The sequence below is a fragment of the Phyllobates terribilis genome, unplaced genomic scaffold (genome assembly GCF_046119375.1).
Source record: "Phyllobates terribilis strain yellow unplaced genomic scaffold, ASM4611937v1 Scaffold_3__8_contigs__length_932513732, whole genome shotgun sequence".
NCBI classification, from domain to species: domain Eukaryota; kingdom Metazoa; phylum Chordata; class Amphibia; order Anura; family Dendrobatidae; genus Phyllobates; species Phyllobates terribilis.
In genome coordinates this window covers 660,323,704-660,342,722 of record NW_027362763.1, presented here as the reverse complement: position 1 = coordinate 660,342,722, position 19,019 = coordinate 660,323,704, and the positions used below count along the sequence as shown (strand labels likewise).

The window sequence follows — 19,019 nt, the reverse complement described above, 5'->3', positions numbered from 1 at the left end:
AATACGGTCTTTCTACATGTGAGTGCACTGTGCACTTCAATACGGTCTTTCTACATGTGAGTGCACTGTGCACTTCAATACGATCTTTCTACACGTGAGTGCACTGTGCACTTCAATACAATCTTTCTACATGTGAGTGCACTGTGCACTTCAATACGATCTTTCTACACGTGAGTGCACTGTGCACTTCAATACAATCTTTCTACATGTGAGTGCACTGTGCACTTCAATACGGTCTTTCTACATGTGAGTGCAGTGTGCACTTCAATACGATCTTTCTACATGTGAGTGCGCTGTGCACTTCAATAGGGTCTTTCTACATGTGAGTGCATCGTGCACTTCAATACGATCTTTCTACATGTGAGTGCACTGTGCACTTCAATACGATCTTTCTACATGTGAGTGCAGTGTGCACTTCAATACGGTCTTTCTACATGTGAGTGCACTGTGCACTTCAATACTGTATTTCTACATGTGAGTGCACTGTGCACTTCAATACGATCTTTCTACATGTGAGTGCACTGTGCACTTCAATACGATCTTTCTACATGTGAGTGCAGTGTGCACTTCAATACGATCTTTCTACATGTGAGTGCACTGTGTACTTCAATACGATCTTTCTACATGTGAGTGCACTGTGCACTTCAATACGGTCTTTCTACATGTGAGTGCACTGTGCACTTCAATACGGTCTTTCTACATGTGAGTGCACTGTGCACTTCAATACGATCTTTCTACACGTGAGTGCACTGTGCACTTCAATACAATCTTTCTACATGTGAGTGCACTGTGCACTTCAATACGATCTTTCTACATGTGAGTGCACTGTACACTTCAATACGATCTTTCTACATGTGAGTGCACTGTGCACTTCAATACGGTCTTTCTACATGTGAGTGCAGTGTGCACTTCAATACGATCTTTCTACATGTGAGTGCGCTGTGCACTTCAATACGATCTTTCTACATGTGAGTGCGCTGTGCACTTCAATACGATCTTTCTACATGTGAGTGCACTGTGCATTTCAATAGGGTCTTTCTACATGTGAGTGCATCGTGCACTTCAATACGATCTTTCTACATGTGAGTGCACTGTGCACTTCAATACGATCTTTCTACATGTGAGTGCAGTGTGCACTTCAATACGGTCTTTCTACATGTGAGTGCACTGTGCACTTCAATACGGTCTTTCTACATGTGAGTGCACTGTGCACTTCAATACGATCTTTCTACACGTGAGTGCACTGTGCACTTCAATACAATCTTTCTACATGTGAGTGCACTGTGCACTTCAATACGATCTTTCTACATGTGAGTGCACTGTGCACTTCAATACGATCTTTCTACATGTGAGTGCACTGTGCACTTCAATACGGTCTTTCTACATGTGAGTGCAGTGTGCACTTCAATACGATCTTTCTACATGTGAGTGCGCTGTGCACTTCAATACGATCTTTCTACATGTGAGTGCACTGTGCACTTCAATACGATCTTTCTACATGTGAGTGCACTGTGTACTTCAATACGGTCTTTCTACATGTGAGTGCACTGTGCACTTCAATACGGTCTTTCTACATGTGAGTGCAGTGTGCACTTCAATACGTTCTTTCTACATGTGAGTGCACTGTGCACTTCAATACGATCTTTCTACATGTGAGTGCACTGTGCACTTCAATACGGTATTTCTACATGTGAGTGCACTGTGCACTTCAATACGGTCTTTCTACATGTGAGTGCAGTGTGCACTTCAATACGATCTTTCTACATGTGAGTGCACTGTGCACTTCAATACGGTCTTTCTACATGTGAGTGCAGTGTGCACTTCAATACGTTCTTTCTACATGTGAGTGCACTGTGCACTTCAATACGTTCTTTCTACATGTGAGTGCACTGTGCACTTCAATACGGTCTTTCTACATGTGAGTGCAGTGTGCACTTCAATACGTTCTTTCTACATGTGAGTGCACTGTGCACTTCAATACGATCTTTCTACATGTGAGTGCACTGTGCACTTCAATACGGTATTTCTACATGTGAGTGCACTGTGCACTTCAATACGGTCTTTCTACATGTGAGTGCAGTGTGCACTTCAATACGATCTTTCTACATGTGAGTGCACTGTGCACTTCAATACGATCTTTCTACATGTGAGTGCACTGTGCACTTCAATACGGTCTTTCTACATGTGAGTGCACTGTGCACTTCAATACGATCTTTCTACATGTGAGTCCACTGTGCACTTCAATACGTTCTTTCTACATGTGAGTGCACTGTGTACTTCAATACGGTCTTTCTACATGTGAGTGCACTGTGCACTTCAATACGGTCTTTCTACATGTGAGTGCAGTGTGCACTTCAATACGTTCTTTCTACATGTGAGTGCACTGTGCACTTCAATACGTTCTTTCTACATGTGAGTGCACTGTGCACTTCAATACGGTCTTTCTACATGTGAGTGCACTGTGCACTTCAATACGTTCTTTCTACATGTGAGTGCACTGTGCACTTCAATACGGTCTTTCTACATGTGAGTGCACTGTGCACTTCAATACGATCTTTCTACATGTGAGTCCACTGTGCACTTCAATACGGTCTTTCTACATGTGAGTGCACTGTGCACTTCAATACGATCTTTCTACATGTGAGTGCACTGTGCACTTCAATACTGTATTTCTACATGTGAGTGCACTGTGCACTTCAATACGATCTTTCTACATGTGAGTGCACTGTGCACTTCAATACGATCTTTCTACATGTGAGTGCAGTGTGCACTTCAATACGATCTTTCTACATGTGAGTGCACTGTGTACTTCAATACGATCTTTCTACATGTGAGTGCACTGTGCACTTCAATACGGTCTTTCTACATGTGAGTGCACTGTGCACTTCAATACGGTCTTTCTACATGTGAGTGCACTGTGCACTTCAATACGATCTTTCTACACGTGAGTGCACTGTGCACTTCAATACAATCTTTCTACATGTGAGTGCACTGTGCACTTCAATACGATCTTTCTACATGTGAGTGCACTGTGCACTTCAATACGATCTTTCTACATGTGAGTGCACTGTGCACTTCAATACGATCTTTCTACATGTGAGTGCGCTGTGCACTTCAATACGATCTTTCTACATGTGAGTGCACTGTGCACTTCAATACGATCTTTCTACATGTGAGTGCACTGTGCATTTCAATAGGGTCTTTCTACATGTGAGTGCATCGTGCACTTCAATACGATCTTTCTACATGTGAGTGCACTGTGCACTTCAATACGATCTTTCTACATGTGAGTGCAGTGTGCACTTCAATACGGTCTTTCTACATGTGAGTGCACTGTGCACTTCAATACTGTATTTCTACATGTGAGTGCACTGTGCACTTCAATACGATCTTTCTACATGTGAGTGCACTGTGCACTTCAATACGATCTTTCTACATGTGAGTGCAGTGTGCACTTCAATACGATCTTTCTACATGTGAGTGCAGTGTGCACTTCAATACGGTCTTTCTACATGTGAGTGCACTGTGTACTTCAATACGATCTTTCTACATGTGAGTGCACTGTGCACTTCAATACGGTCTTTCTACATGTGAGTGCACTGTGCACTTCAATACGGTCTTTCTACATGTGAGTGCACTGTGCACTTCAATACGATCTTTCTACATGTGAGTGCACTGTGCACTTCAATACGATCTTTCTACACGTGAGTGCACTGTGCACTTCAATACAATCTTTCTACATGTGAGTGCACTGTGCACTTCAATACGATCTTTCTACATGTGAGTGCACTGTGCACTTCAATACGATCTTTCTACATGTGAGTGCACTGTGCACTTCAATACGGTCTTTCTACATGTGAGTGCAGTGTGCACTTCAATACGATCTTTCTACATGTGAGTGCACTGTGCACTTCAATACGGTCTTTCTACATGTGAGTGCACTGTGCATTTCAATAGGGTCTTTCTACATGTGAGTGCATCGTGCACTTCAATACGATCTTTCTACATGTGAGTGCGCTGTGCACTTCAATACGATCTTTCTACATGTGAGTGCACTGTGCATTTCAATAGGGTCTTTCTACATGTGAGTGCATCGTGCACTTCAATACGATCTTTCTACATGTGAGTGCACTGTGCACTTCAATACGATCTTTCTACATGTGAGTGCAGTGTGCACTTCAATACGGTCTTTCTACATGTGAGTGCACTGTGCACTTCAATACGGTCTTTCTACATGTGAGTGCACTGTGCACTTCAATACGATCTTTCTACACGTGAGTGCACTGTGCACTTCAATACGATCTTTCTACATGTGAGTGCACTGTGCACTTCAATACGGTCTTTCTACATGTGAGTGCAGTGTGCACTTCAATACGATCTTTCTACATGTGAGTGCGCTGTGCACTTCAATACGATCTTTCTACATGTGAGTGCGCTGTGCACTTCAATACGATCTTTCTACATGTGAGTGCACTGTGTACTTCAATACGGTCTTTCTACATGTGAGTGCACTGTGCACTTCAATACGGTCTTTCTACATGTGAGTGCAGTGTGCACTTCAATACGTTCTTTCTACATGTGAATGCACTGTGCACTTCAATACGATCTTTCTACATGTGAGTGCACTGTGCACTTCAATACGGTATTTCTACATGTGAGTGCACTGTGCACTTCAATACGGTCTTTCTACATGTGAGTGCAGTGTGCACTTCAATACGTTCTTTCTACATGTGAGTGCAGTGTGCACTTCAATACGATCTTTCTACATGTGAGTGCAGTGTGCACTTCAATACGATCTTTCTACATGTGAGTGCACTGTGCACTTCAATACGGTCTTTCTACATGTGAGTGCACTGTGCACTTCAATACGATCTTTCTACATGTGAGTGCACTGTGCACTTCAATACGATCTTTCTACATGTGAGTGCACTGTGCACTTCAATACGGTCTTTCTACATGTGAGTGCAGTGTGCACTTCAATACGTTCTTTCTACATGTGAGTGCAGTGTGCACTTCAATACGATCTTTCTACATGTGAGTGCAGTGTGCACTTCAATACGATCTTTCTACATGTGAGTGCAGTGTGCACTTCAATACGATCTTTCTACATGTGAGTGCACTGTGCACTTCAATACGGTCTTTCTACATGTGAGTGCACTGTGCACTTCAATACGATCTTTCTACATGTGAGTCCACTGTGCACTTCAATACGTTCTTTCTACATGTGAGTGCACTGTGCACTTCAATACGATCTTTCTACATGTGAGTGCACTGTGCACTTCAATACGATCTTTCTACATGTGAGTGCACTGTGCACTTCAATACGGTCTTTCTACATGTGAGTGCACTGTGCACTTCAATACGATCTTTCTACATGTGAGTCCACTGTGCACTTCAATACGTTCTTTCTACATGTGAGTGCACTGTGCACTTCAATACGGTCTTTCTACATGTGAGTGCAGTGTGCACTTCAATACGTTCTTTCTACATGTGAGTGCACTGTGCACTTCAATACGTTCTTTCTACATGTGAGTGCACTGTGCACTTCAATACGGTCTTTCTACATGTGAGTGCACTGTGCACTTCAATACGGTCTTTCTACATGTGAGTGCACTGTGCACTTCAATACGATCTTTCTACATGTGAGTCCACTGTGCACTTCAATACGTTCTTTCTACATGTGAGTGCAGTGTGCACTTCAATACGATCTTTCTACATGTGAGTCCACTGTGCACTTCAATACGATCTTTCTACATGTGAGTGCACTGTGCACTTCAATATGGTCTTTCTACATGTGAGTGCAGTGTGCACTTCAATACGTTCTTTCTACATGTGAGTGCACTGTGCACTTCAATACGTTCTTTCTACATGTGAGTGCACTGTGCACTTCAATACGATCTTTCTACATGTGAGTGCACTGTGCACTTCAATACGATCTTTCTACATGTGAGTGCACTGTGCACTTCAATACGATCTTTCTACATGTGAGTGCAGTGTGCACTTCAATACAATCTTTCTACATGTGAGTGCACTGTGCACTTCAATACGATCTTTCTACATGTGAGTGCACTGTGCACTTCAATACGATCTTTCTACATGTGAGTGCACTGTGCACTTCAATACGGTCTTTCTACATGTGAGTGCAGTGTGCACTTCAATACGATCTTTCTACATGTGAGTGCGCTGTGCACTTCAATACGATCTTTCTACATGTGAGTGCGCTGTGCATTTCAATAGGGTCTTTCTACATGTGAGTGCATCGTGCACTTCAATACGATCTTTCTACATGTGAGTGCACTGTGCACTTCAATACGATCTTTCTACATGTGAGTGCAGTGTGCACTTCAATACGGTCTTTCTACATGTGAGTGCACTGTGCACTTCAATACTGTATTTCTACATGTGAGTGCACTGTGCACTTCAATACGATCTTTCTACATGTGAGTGCAGTGTGCACTTCAATACGATCTTTCTACATGTGAGTGCACTGTGTACTTCAATACGATCTTTCTACATGTGAGTGCACTGTGCACTTCAATACGGTCTTTCTACATGTGAGTGCACTGTGCACTTCAATACGGTCTTTCTACATGTGAGTGCACTGTGCACTTCAATACGATCTTTCTACACGTGAGTGCACTGTGCACTTCAATACAATCTTTCTACATGTGAGTGCACTGTGCACTTCAATACGATCTTTCTACATGTGAGTGCACTGTGCACTTCAATACGATCTTTCTACATGTGAGTGCACTGTGCACTTCAATACGGTCTTTCTACATGTGAGTGCAGTGTGCACTTCAATACGATCTTTCTACATGTGAGTGCGCTGTGCACTTCAATACGATCTTTCTACATGTGAGTGCACTGTGCATTTCAATAGGGTCTTTCTACATGTGAGTGCATCGTGCACTTCAATACGATCTTTCTACATGTGAGTGCACTGTGCACTTCAATACGATCTTTCTACATGTGAGTGCAGTGTGCACTTCAATACGGTCTTTCTACATGTGAGTGCACTGTGCACTTCAATACGGTCTTTCTACATGTGAGTGCACTGTGCACTTCAATACGATCTTTCTACACGTGAGTGCACTGTGCACTTCAATACGATCTTTCTACATGTGAGTGCACTGTGCACTTCAATACGATCTTTCTACATGTGAGTGCACTGTGCACTTCAATACGATCTTTCTACATGTGAGTGCACTGTGCACTTCAATACGGTCTTTCTACATGTGAGTGCAGTGTGCACTTCAATACGATCTTTCTACATGTGAGTGCGCTGTGCACTTCAATACGATCTTTCTACATGTGAGTGCACTGTGCACTTCAATATGATCTTTCTACACGTGAGTGCACTGTGCACTTCAATACGATCTTTCTACATGTGAGTGCACTGTGCACTTCAATACGATCTTTCTACATGTGAGTGCACTGTGCACTTCAATACGATCTTTCTACATGTGAGTGCACTGTGCACTTCAATACGATCTTTCTACATGTGAGTGCACTGTGCACTTCAATACGATCTTTCTACATGTGAGTGCACTGTGTACTTCAATACGGTCTTTCTACATGTGAGTGCACTGTGCACTTCAATACGGTCTTTCTACATGTGAGTGCAGTGTGCACTTCAATACGTTCTTTCTACATGTGAGTGCACTGTGCACTTCAATACGATCTTTCTACATGTGAGTGCACTGTGCACTTCAATACGGTATTTCTACATGTGAGTGCACTGTGCACTTCAATACGGTCTTTCTACATGTGAGTGCAGTGTGCACTTCAATACGATCTTTCTACATGTGAGTGCACTGTGCACTTCAATACGGTCTTTCTACATGTGAGTGCAGTGTGCACTTCAATACGTTCTTTCTACATGTGAGTGCACTGTGCACTTCAATACGTTCTTTCTACATGTGAGTGCACTGTGCACTTCAATACGGTATTTCTACATGTGAGTGCACTGTGCACTTCAATACGGTCTTTCTACATGTGAGTGCAGTGTGCACTTCAATACGATCTTTCTACATGTGAGTGCACTGTGCACTTCAATACGATCTTTCTACATGTGAGTGCACTGTGCACTTCAATACGGTCTTTCTACATGTGAGTGCACTGTGCACTTCAATACGATCTTTCTACATGTGAGTCCACTGTGCACTTCAATACGTTCTTTCTACATGTGAGTGCACTGTGTACTTCAATACGGTCTTTCTACATGTGAGTGCACTGTGCACTTCAATACGGTCTTTCTACATGTGAGTGCAGTGTGCACTTCAATACGTTCTTTCTACATGTGAGTGCACTGTGCACTTCAATACGTTCTTTCTACATGTGAGTGCACTGTGCACTTCAATACGGTCTTTCTACATGTGAGTGCACTGTGCACTTCAATACGTTCTTTCTACATGTGAGTGCACTGTGCACTTCAATACGGTCTTTCTACATGTGAGTGCACTGTGCACTTCAATACGATCTTTCTACATGTGAGTGCACTGTGCACTTCAATACGGTCTTTCTACATGTGAGTGCACTGTGTACTTCAATACGGTCTTTCTACATGTGAGTGCACTGTGCACTTCAATACGATCTTTCTACATGTGAGTGCACTGTGCACTTCAATACGGTCTTTCTACATGTGAGTGCACTGTGCACTTCAATACGGTATTTCTACATGTGAGTGCACTGTGCACTTCAATACGGTCTTTCTACATGTGAGTGCACTGTGCACTTCAATACGTTCTTTCTACATGTGAGTGCACTGTGCACTTCAATACGGTCTTTCTACATGTGAGTGCACTGTGTACTTCAATACGGTCTTTCTACATGTGAGTGCACTGTGCACTTCAATACGATCTTTCTACATGTGAGTGCACTGTGCACTTCAATACGGTCTTTCTACATGTGAGTGCACTGTGTACTTCAATACGGTCTTTCTACATGTGAGTGCACTGTGTACTTCAATACGATCTTTCTACATGTGAGTGCACTGTGCACTTCAATACGATCTTTCTACATGTGAGTCCACTGTGCACTTCAATACGTTCTTTCTACATGTGAGTGCACTGTGTACTTCAATACGGTCTTTCTACATGTGAGTGCACTGTGCACTTCAATACGGTCTTTCTACATGTGAGTGCAGTGTGCACTTCAATACGTTCTTTCTACATGTGAGTGCACTGTGCACTTCAATACGTTCTTTCTACATGTGAGTGCACTGTGCACTTCAATACGTTCTTTCTACATGTGAGTGCACTGTGCACTTCAATACGATCTTTCTACATGTGAGTGCACTGTGCACTTCAATACGGTCTTTCTACATGTGAGTGCAGTGTGCACTTCAATACGTTCTTTCTACATGTGAGTGCACTGTGCACTTCAATACGGTCTTTCTACATGTGAGTCCACTGTGCACTTCAATACGTTCTTTCTACATGTGAGTGCACTGTGTACTTCAATACGGTCTTTCTACATGTGAGTGCACTGTGCACTTCGATACGGTCTTTCTACATGTGAGTGCACTGTGAACTTCAATACGTTCTTTCTACATGTGAGTGCACTGTGTACTTCAATACGGTCTTTCTACATGTGAGTGCAGTGTGCACTTCAATACGGTCTTTCTACATGTGAGTGCACTGTGCACTTCAATACGATCTTTCTACATGTGATTGCACTGTGCACTACAATATGGTCTTTCTACATGTGAGTGCACTGTGCACTCCAATACGATCTTTCTACATGTGAGTGCACTGTGCACTTCAATAGGGTCTTTCTACATGTGAGTGCAGTGTGCACTTCAATACGATCTTTCTACATGTGAGTGCACTGTGCACTTCAATACGGTCTTTCTACATGTGAGTGCACTGTGCACTTCAATATGGTCTTTCTACATGTGAGTGCACTGTGCACTTCAATACGATCTTTCTACATGTGAGTGCACTGTGCACTCCAATACGATCTTTCTACATGTGAGTGCAGTGTGCTCTTCAATACGGTCTTTCTACATGTGAGTGCACTGTGCACTTCAATATGGTCTTTCTACATGTGAGTGCACTGTGCTCTTCAATACGGTCTTTCTACATGTGAGTGCACTGTGCACTTCAATATGGTCTTTCTATATGTGAGTGCACTGTGCACTCCAATACGATCTTTCTACATGTGAGTGCACTGTGCACTTCAATAGGGTCTTTCTACATGTGAGTGCACTGTGCACTTCAATACGATCTTTCTACATGTGAGTGCACTGTGCACTTCAATACGATCTTTCTACATGTGAGTGCACTGTGCACTTCAATACGGTCTTTCTACATGTGAGTGCACTGTGCACTTCAATACGATCTTTCTACATGTGAGTGCACTGTGCACTTCAATACGATCTTTCTACATGTGAGTGCACTGTGCATTTCAATACGATCTTTCTACATGTGAGTGCACTGTGCACTTCAATACGATCTTTCTACATGTGAGTGCACTGTGCACTTCAATACGGTCTTTCTACATGTGAGTGCACTGTGCACTTCAATAGGGTCTTTCTACATGTGAGTGCACTGTGCACTTCAATACGATCTTTCTACATGTGAGTGCACTGTGCACTTCAATACGATCTTTCTACATGTGAGTGCACTGTGCACTTCAATACGATCTTTCTACATGTGAGTGCACTGTGCACTTCAATAGGGTCTTTCTACATGTGAGTGCACTGTGCACTTCAATACAATCTTTCTACATGTGAGTGCACTGTGCACTTCAATAGGGTCTTTCTACATGTGAGTGCACTGTGCACTTCAATACAATCTTTCTACATGTGAGTGCACTGTGCACTTCAATACAATCTTTCTACATGTGAGTGCACTGTGCACTTCAATACGATCTTTCTACATGTGAGTGCACTGTGCACTTCAATACGATCTTTCTACATGTGAGTGCACTGTGCACTTCAATATGGTCTTTCTACATGTGAGTGCACTGTGCACTCCAATACGACCTTTCTACATGTGAGTGCACTGTGCACTTCAATAGGGTCTTTCTACATGTGAGTGCACTGTGCACTTCAATATGGTCTTTCTACATGTGAGTGCACTGTGCACTTCAATACGGTCTTTCTACATGTGAGTGCACTGTGCACTTCAATATGGTCTTTCTACATGTGAGTGCACTGTGCACTTCAATACAATCTTTCTACATGTGAGTGCACTGTGCACTTCAATACAATCTTTCTACATGTGAGTGCACTGTGCACTTCAATATGATCTTTCTACATGTGAGTGCGCTGTGCACTTCAATACAATCTTTCTACATGTGAGTGCACTGTGCACTTCAATACGGTCTTTCTACATGTGAGTGCACTGTGCACTTCAATACAATCTTTCTATATGTGAGTGCACTGTGCACTTCAATAAGATGTTTCTGCATGTGAGTGCACTCTTAAGTCCATGGCCCCACTATCAGTATTCGGTCAGTATTTTTTCCCAGCAGTGGGTGATAAATGCAGAATTGGTGACTTGTTTCTATTAGACCTTTTCTCTGATTGTTCCTCACCTGGTTTTGGCTCCGACTCCTGAGAAAAAATACTGACCGAATACTGACCGAATACTGACCAAATACTGATAGTGGGGCTGTGGCCTAAGAATGTTCCATCCTTATGCCATCTGTGGAAAAAACTCCAATTTCCTGCAAGTCCTTAAAGGGAACCTGTCACCAGATTTTTGCTATTAAATCTAAGAGCAGTATAATATGGAGACAGAGACCCTGATTCCAGCGATGTGTCACTTACTAGTCTGGGTGTTATTTCAATAAAATCAGTTTTATCAGCAGGAGATTATCACCAGAGGACTAGTAAACCTGCTGCCATGTTGTCCTCCATATTCATGAGCTCTGTACAAACCCCGCCGACGATTTGTCAGCTTTCTGCCTATGCACAGTTTACACAAATGCTGCAGGGTTATACAGAGCTCAGTATTCAGAGGACTGCTAGATATGCAGTAGATAAATCATATATTAATCAGAACTGCAGCTAACAGCTCAGTAAGTGACACAGCGCTGGAATCAGGGTTTATGTCTCTACATCATGCTACTTCCAGATGGGATAAAAAAAAAAAAAAAACTCAGTGGAGAAGAATGGATGTTTGGCCCTTGTCTTGTCCTGGGGGGCCCTGCTAGTTCTATGTATCGAGGACACATTTTAACACAGCAGCAGTCCACAGGCAGCCACAAGACCCTGCGTGAGGACTGGTGGGGGGTCCCTGCGCTGATGTTGAGAAGGTTCTTGGGGTACTGGGTGATCATCCGGCCTTTACCTGTGAATTATTAATGGACTTTTTCTTAAGGAATCTTCCCAGTGGTATAAGCTCCTTGTATGTAGCGCAACAATCGTCCTGTGCCAAGCACTGCTCATGTAGGGGGTCCGAGTCTGGGACCCCCTCCTGGCATAGGGGCCATATAAGGGTTTCACCTGATCCCCAGGCGGGGTCCATTGCTCTTTTAGCTGAAAGCGGACAGACAGTCAGTTTGGAAGAACCCCACATCCAGGCATCGTCCGAAACATTAACCCATTACATTCTGCCTTAATGCCTTAGAGTCTCCCCCGCAATCAGCTCAATGTCTGGACCTGTCCTAAAGATGGATTTCTAACAGGGACAGTTTTTTTTTATCCCAAATAATGTCACTACGGGACAGTTCTGCACTCAATTAAGGGGCCGCTGTCATTGGCTTTGTTACTGAGGCATTAGCACTATTAGGTCACGGCCCCACTATCAGTATTCGGTCAGTATTCGGTCAGTATTTTTTATCAGGAGTGGGTGATAAATGCAGAATTGGTGACTTGTTCACCACATTCTCATTTTTGAAAGCGACAACATCCTGAATGCAGAACATAGCTGCAGTTATCTCATTGTCCACTAGATGGCGGCATTTCTCTGCCTGTTAACCAGGCTGCAGGTGTTGTAGCTGTGCACTTCCCGCTGACACAATGCAGGTATCGGCGGATGTTACATTGACTGTAGGCCGACCAGACAGATACATGTAACCACCAGTAGAAGATAAGAGATTTGCACAGAAGAATATCTGCTGGATACATTGGTAACAAAACCTCAGCTGTGAGAAGTATTAGGTCAGGACAGGTTTTCAGCCTGTGGATGCTCACTTACACAGAGCCATCATATTTCCGCAGCGCTTTACATACATTATCAATCACTGTCCCCATTGGGGCTCATTATCTGGATTCCCTATCAGTTTTTGGAGCGTGGGAGGAAACCCAAGAAAGATGGGGAGAACACACAAACTCCATTGAACTCAGGAAAGATTTTGAAAAATGATGAGGAAATTAAACATCTATTAGAAAGTATAACCTACAAAGAAAATGGAGTATATTGCCCAAAGAAAGTATAGAACAATACTTAATTATGTCTAAAACAACAATTTTATTGTGTATACATGTTAAAAACAAGACAAAATGTTAAAAATAGTAGGTCACTGGAGGGGAATACACAGAAGCGGAGCAGCAACTAACTATGAGTCCCCCATGGGGTCATCTGAGCACAAAGAAGTATTTCACAGGTTACAGGAATACTAGGTATCAAATAGAGTAAAGACAATGGAGGAAAGTCACATGACTATCCTTCAATGTAACCAGATGACTCACCCACGTACGAGGTAAGGACCTTGTGCCGCGCGGAAGCCCCGACGCGCGTTTCGCGTATTGCTTCCTCTATTACAAAGTAGCAGAAATTTTTGTTTAAACAAATGACTCTATTTATGTATTTAACGTAACATTGTTTGTCCACTTTAATAATAATCTTTATATTTTATATATTTATTTCTATCCACTACTTGACTTATCCTGACAACAGCTGATCAGTGGGTGCCCGGTGTCAGATACTAGTAGACAGCCCCTTTAACCCTTTCATTCCTGCATAGAGATGCAGCAGAGCTGAACTTGTCACCTGCCCCCTTTCTTATATCTTTTACGTGATTTTACATAAAACTGTCAGATAAAAATAAAGCGACACATCAGATGGGAGTGTTTAATATGGAAAGTTCTCCCTGTTTTCCTCTTTATGTTTCCTCCGGTGGACGGTCTCATCGCTGACACCCCTGGAAATAACGTAACACCTTTCTTTCCCTCTGCCCTGCAGGTTACGGGAACCTGAGCCCCAGCACTGTGGGGGGCCGCGTCTTCTGCATCTTCTTTGCACTTTTTGGGATTCCACTAAACCTGATCCTCCTGAACCGTATCGGGCGGAGGATGCTGGGCCTGGTGCAGAGATCCGCAGACTTGCTGGGGAGGAAGGTGGGCCGAAAGGTGAGAGCAATGTGTTTGCCCCTGAGCTGAACAGCAATATACTGCTCCCTGATTGTTAATGGGAGTCTGTGGCAATGTGGGAATCCAGACCGGCAGCGTTAACCAAGAGGAGTCACTCAGCCTGCAGCCGAATGGAGGCGACGACTAGAAAACTATCAGCATTCAGCGCCCTCTAGTGGTGGCTACACCGAGAGTGTTATCATGCAATGAGAAGGGAAGCAAAATAGGTGGCGATCTACATCAGAAAATGGTCCTACCTAAATGAAAGTGAACCCCACCAGCAGAACAGTGAGTGCAGCTCTGGAGTATAATACAGGAGGTAACTCAGGATCAGTAATGTAATGTGTGTACACAGTGACTGCACCAGCAGAATAGTGAGTGCAGCTCTGGAGTATAATACAGGAGGTAACTCAGGATCAGTAATGTAATGTATGTACACAGTGACTGCACCAGCAGAATAGTGAGTGCAGCTCTGGAGTATAATACAGGATGGAACTCAGGATCAGTAATGTAATGTATGTACACAGTGACTGCACCAGCAGAATAGTGAGTGCTGCTCTGGAGTATAATACAGGAGGTAACTCAGGATCAGTAATGTAATGTATGTACACAGTGACTCCACCAGCAGAATAGTGAGTGCAGCTCTGGAGTATAATACAGGATGTAACTCAGGATCAGTAATGTCATGTATGTACACAGTGACTGCATCAGCAGAATAGTGAGTGCTGCTCTGGAGTATAATACAGGAGGTAACTCAGGATCAGTAATGTAATGTATGTACACAGTGACTGCACCAGCAGAATAGTGAGTGCAGCTCTGGAGTATAATACAGGATGTAACTCAGGATCAGTAATGTAATGTATGTACACAGTGACTGCACCAGCAGAATAGTGAGTGCAGCTCTGGAGTATAATACAGGATGTAACTCAGGATCAGTAATGTAATGTATGTACACAGTGACTGCACCAGCAGAATAGTGAGTGCAGCTCTGGAGAATAATACAGGATGTAACACAGGATCAGTAATGTAATGTATGTACACAGTGACTCCACCAGCAGAATAGTGAGTGCAGCTCTGGAGTATAATACAGGAGGTAACTCAGGATCAGTAATGTAATGTATGTACACAGTGACTGCACCAGCAGAATAGTGAGTGCAGCTCTGGAGTATAATACAGGATGTAACACAGGATCAGTAATGTAATGTATGTACACAGTGACTCCACCAGCAGAATAGTGAGTGCAGCTCTGGAGTATAATACAGGAGGTAACTCAGGATCAGTAATGTAATGTATGTACACAGTGACTGCACCAGCAGAATAGTGAGCGCAGCTCTGGAGTATAATACAGGATGTAACTCAGGATCAGTAATGTAATGTATGTACACAGTGACTCCACCCGCAGAATAGTGAGTGCTGCTCTGGAGTATAATACAGGAGGTAACTGAGGATCAGTAATGTAATGTATGTACACAGTGACTGCACCAGCAGAATAGTGAGTGCAGCTCTGGAGTATAATACAGGATGTAACTCAGGATCAGTAATGTAATGTATGTACACAGTGACTGCACCAGCAGAATAGTGAGTGCAGCTCTGGAGTATAATACAGGATGTAACTCAGGATCAGTAATGTAATGTATGTACACAGTGACTGCACCAGCAGAATAGTGAGTGCAGCTCTGGAGTATAATACAGGATGTAACTCAGGATCAGTAATGTAATGTATGTACACAGTGACTGCACCAGCAGAATAGTGAGTGCAGCTCTGGAGTATAATACAGGGTGTAACTCAGGATCAGTAATGTAATGTATGTACACAGTGACTGCACCAGCAGAATAGTGAGTGCAGCTCTGGAGAATAATACAGGATGTAACTCAGGATCAGTATTGTAATGTATGTACACAGTGACTGCACCAGCAGAATAGTGAGTGCAGCTCTGGGGTATAATACAGGATGTAACTCAGGATCAGTAATGTAATGTATGTACACAGTGACTGCACCAGCAGAATAGTGAGTGCAGCTCTGGAGTATAATACAGGATGTAACTAGTCCTGCACATCGTTTCCTTCCCTTCTGCTGTGAGTTGAATGGTCGGTCCTTGTTTCCCTATAGCCACCACGTTATAAGGTTTCCTCTTTCCTTGCACTGAGCGCCTGTTGCCGCCTGTCTCGCCCACTACGGGTGTATTGTGCCCTTTTTGCCTTCCCTTTCCTGTGGATTTCCCCCTGTTGCCCCTGAGGCCGGTTTCTCTTTTTTCATTGTTTCCTTCTTCTTCCAGAGATCCGTGAAGTTCTTCTGCTGCTCTTGCGCTGTGGGGGTCGGTTTCGTTCTGTTCTTCTTGCTGCCACCAGTCCTGTTCCGGGGGATGGAGGGCTGGACGTACGAGGAGGGCTTCTACTTTGCCTTCATTACCCTCAGTACTATCGGTTTTGGAGACTATGTCATCGGTGAGTATGGACGACCTGATCCAGATGTAGCAGTGCTCAATGCGTTGGGTCGTGCTCCAGTATTATTGTGCTGAGATCCACAGATTAGGACTTCTGGATACTCTGGGACTGACGGGCGTCTCCCTCGCATGGCTCAATAATAGAGCCTCAGCCTGAGTACTCTAAAAACAGCGCCACACCTGTGTACAGGCTGCGTGTGGTACTGCAGCTTTGCCTCATTCACTGCAGTGAAATTGACCTGCAATACTTGTCACCACCACTGTACAGTGGGGGCGCTGTTCTGATCCTGTACATTTCCTGTTTGCTCCCTAGGACGGAATCCCGAAATTAAGTATCCGAACTGGTACCGGGACCTGGTGTCGCTGTGGATCCTGTTCGGCATGGCATGGCTCGCCCTCATCATCAGCCTGTGCATAAGCCTCCTGGAGAACTCCCGAGACGTCTGCCTCTGCTGCCGAAGGAAAGAGGGCGAGAAAAAGGACCACGAGCCCATCGATGTGACTCTCAGCGGACTCCCCCCGAGCCCTCCACAGGAGGCCGAGGACTCGGACTCCACCGCCAGCACCGGGAAGGCCGAGGCCCTGGACTCAGAGCACAAACACCTGGAGTAATGGACGGGAAGCCTGCAGGACGGAGAACAGGAGACATCGGACCGGTCACGGCGCACACCAGCCCTGAAATACTCTGTGCTGCGAGGAAGTGCCTTCCACTATGTAACACTTAACTCGGTGGCCTCCCAAATTCTCAACATGCTCGCCTCCTGAAATACTCTGTGCTGCTGGAAAACCACTACAACCATGTTATTCTCTGTCTGGCCGGTCAAGATTAGCAGGCTCCTCTCCTGAAATACTCTGTACTGCTGCTTTACTTCTTTCTTTATGTTATTCTCAGGCCTTAACCTCTCTGAACGTCAGCACAATCTTCTCCTGAAATACTCTGTGCTGCCATTCTGCTTGATTATTAATGTAACTCTGTCTGTGACCTCCCCTCGGGATCAGCACATTCTTCTCATTCCTCTCCTGAAATACTCTGTGCTGCTGTTCTTCTTTTTGGACTTCTTACAGGATCCGTGATCCCTCTCCTGAAATACTGTTTTAGGGCTCTTTCACACGTCAGTGTGTCCGGTTCAACAGTTTCCACAAGTACCGGAGACACTGACACACGTACACACATTCAAATCTATGAGTCTGTGCACATGTGAGTGTTTTTCCTTTTCCGTGTGTGCCACACGCTGACATGTTCGTTTTTAGCTGGAGGCACGGATCACATGGATCCATTCAAATCTATGGGTCCGTGTAAACACGTACCACACACGGATATAATCCGTGTGACACGTACCGACGCCTGGGAATCAGTGCACAGTTAGAGCTGTTCCCAAGTGCCGGGTGCTGAATGCTGTCCTCATCATTGTCTCCTGCCAGCGCTGCGATCAGCACCAGCAGGGACAATGATGAGAGTAGTATTGTCTCCTCCTGGTGTCTCCACCTGTAAAAATAAGAATAAAACAAAAAATCCTTATACTCACCTAAGTGTCCCCCGCTGTAATCCATGCGACTGATCACGCCGAGGAGCTGGGGAGAATGACTCCTGCAGCGAGCGGCCCCAGAGCTGCACTCAGTGAGTGACAGGACACGCTCACTGAACACAGCTCCGGAGCCGTTGTCTGCAGGAGTCATTCTCCTCGGCTCCTCTGCTGAACGGTCGCATGGATTACAGCTGGGGACACTTAGGAGAGGTGAGTATAAGGATTTTTTGTTTTATTCTTATTTTTACAGGTGGAGACACCGGTAGCAGACATTACTACTGTCATCATTGTCCCTGCTGGTGCTGATCGCAGCAGCGGCAAGGGACCATGATGAGGGCAGCATTCAGCACTCAGCGCTTGGGAACAATGCTAACTGTACACTGATTCCCAGGCGCCAGTCCCTGTGATCCTGATGTGGCACACAGATATCTCCGGTACCGGTTTTTCAGGTACCGGAAATATACGGATGTGTGAAACCGTCTTACATAAATCTCTGTGTCTTGGCCTCCAGCCAAATCCAGAGCTGCAATCATAATTCTGCTGGCTATCCCTAGAGCTGGCTGGAGACCTGTAGTCGGCCATAAATCAGGGCCATTATCCGGCTTGGTCTTCTCCTACTGTTGTCTGCCATCGTGTGAATGTTCTCAAGACTGATCATCCATCCGCTCCTACCTATGTGGGTGCTACTAGTCTAAGGATGATTCTGCTTACATCCTCTGTGCTGCTGCCATCGCTGCATGTTCA

General features: G+C 44.3%; 1 protein-coding gene across 2 annotated transcripts in view; it reads left to right on the top strand.

Annotated features, from left to right (window-relative positions):
• Positions 1 to 18,184, top strand: part of KCNK17 (potassium two pore domain channel subfamily K member 17) — a 141,717-nt gene extending 123,533 nt beyond the window's left edge. For both annotated transcript variants that reach the window (XM_073671715.1, XM_073671716.1), the window contains 3 exons: positions 14,139 to 14,305; positions 16,582 to 16,750; positions 17,063 to 18,184. In XM_073671715.1, coding sequence (XP_073527816.1) covers positions 14,139 to 14,305; positions 16,582 to 16,750; positions 17,063 to 17,361 — 635 coding nt within the window. In that variant the 3' untranslated portion in view covers positions 17,362 to 18,184. The remainder of the gene's footprint in view (positions 1 to 14,138; positions 14,306 to 16,581; positions 16,751 to 17,062) is intronic.
• The last annotated feature ends 835 nt before the right edge of the window (positions 18,185 to 19,019 follow it).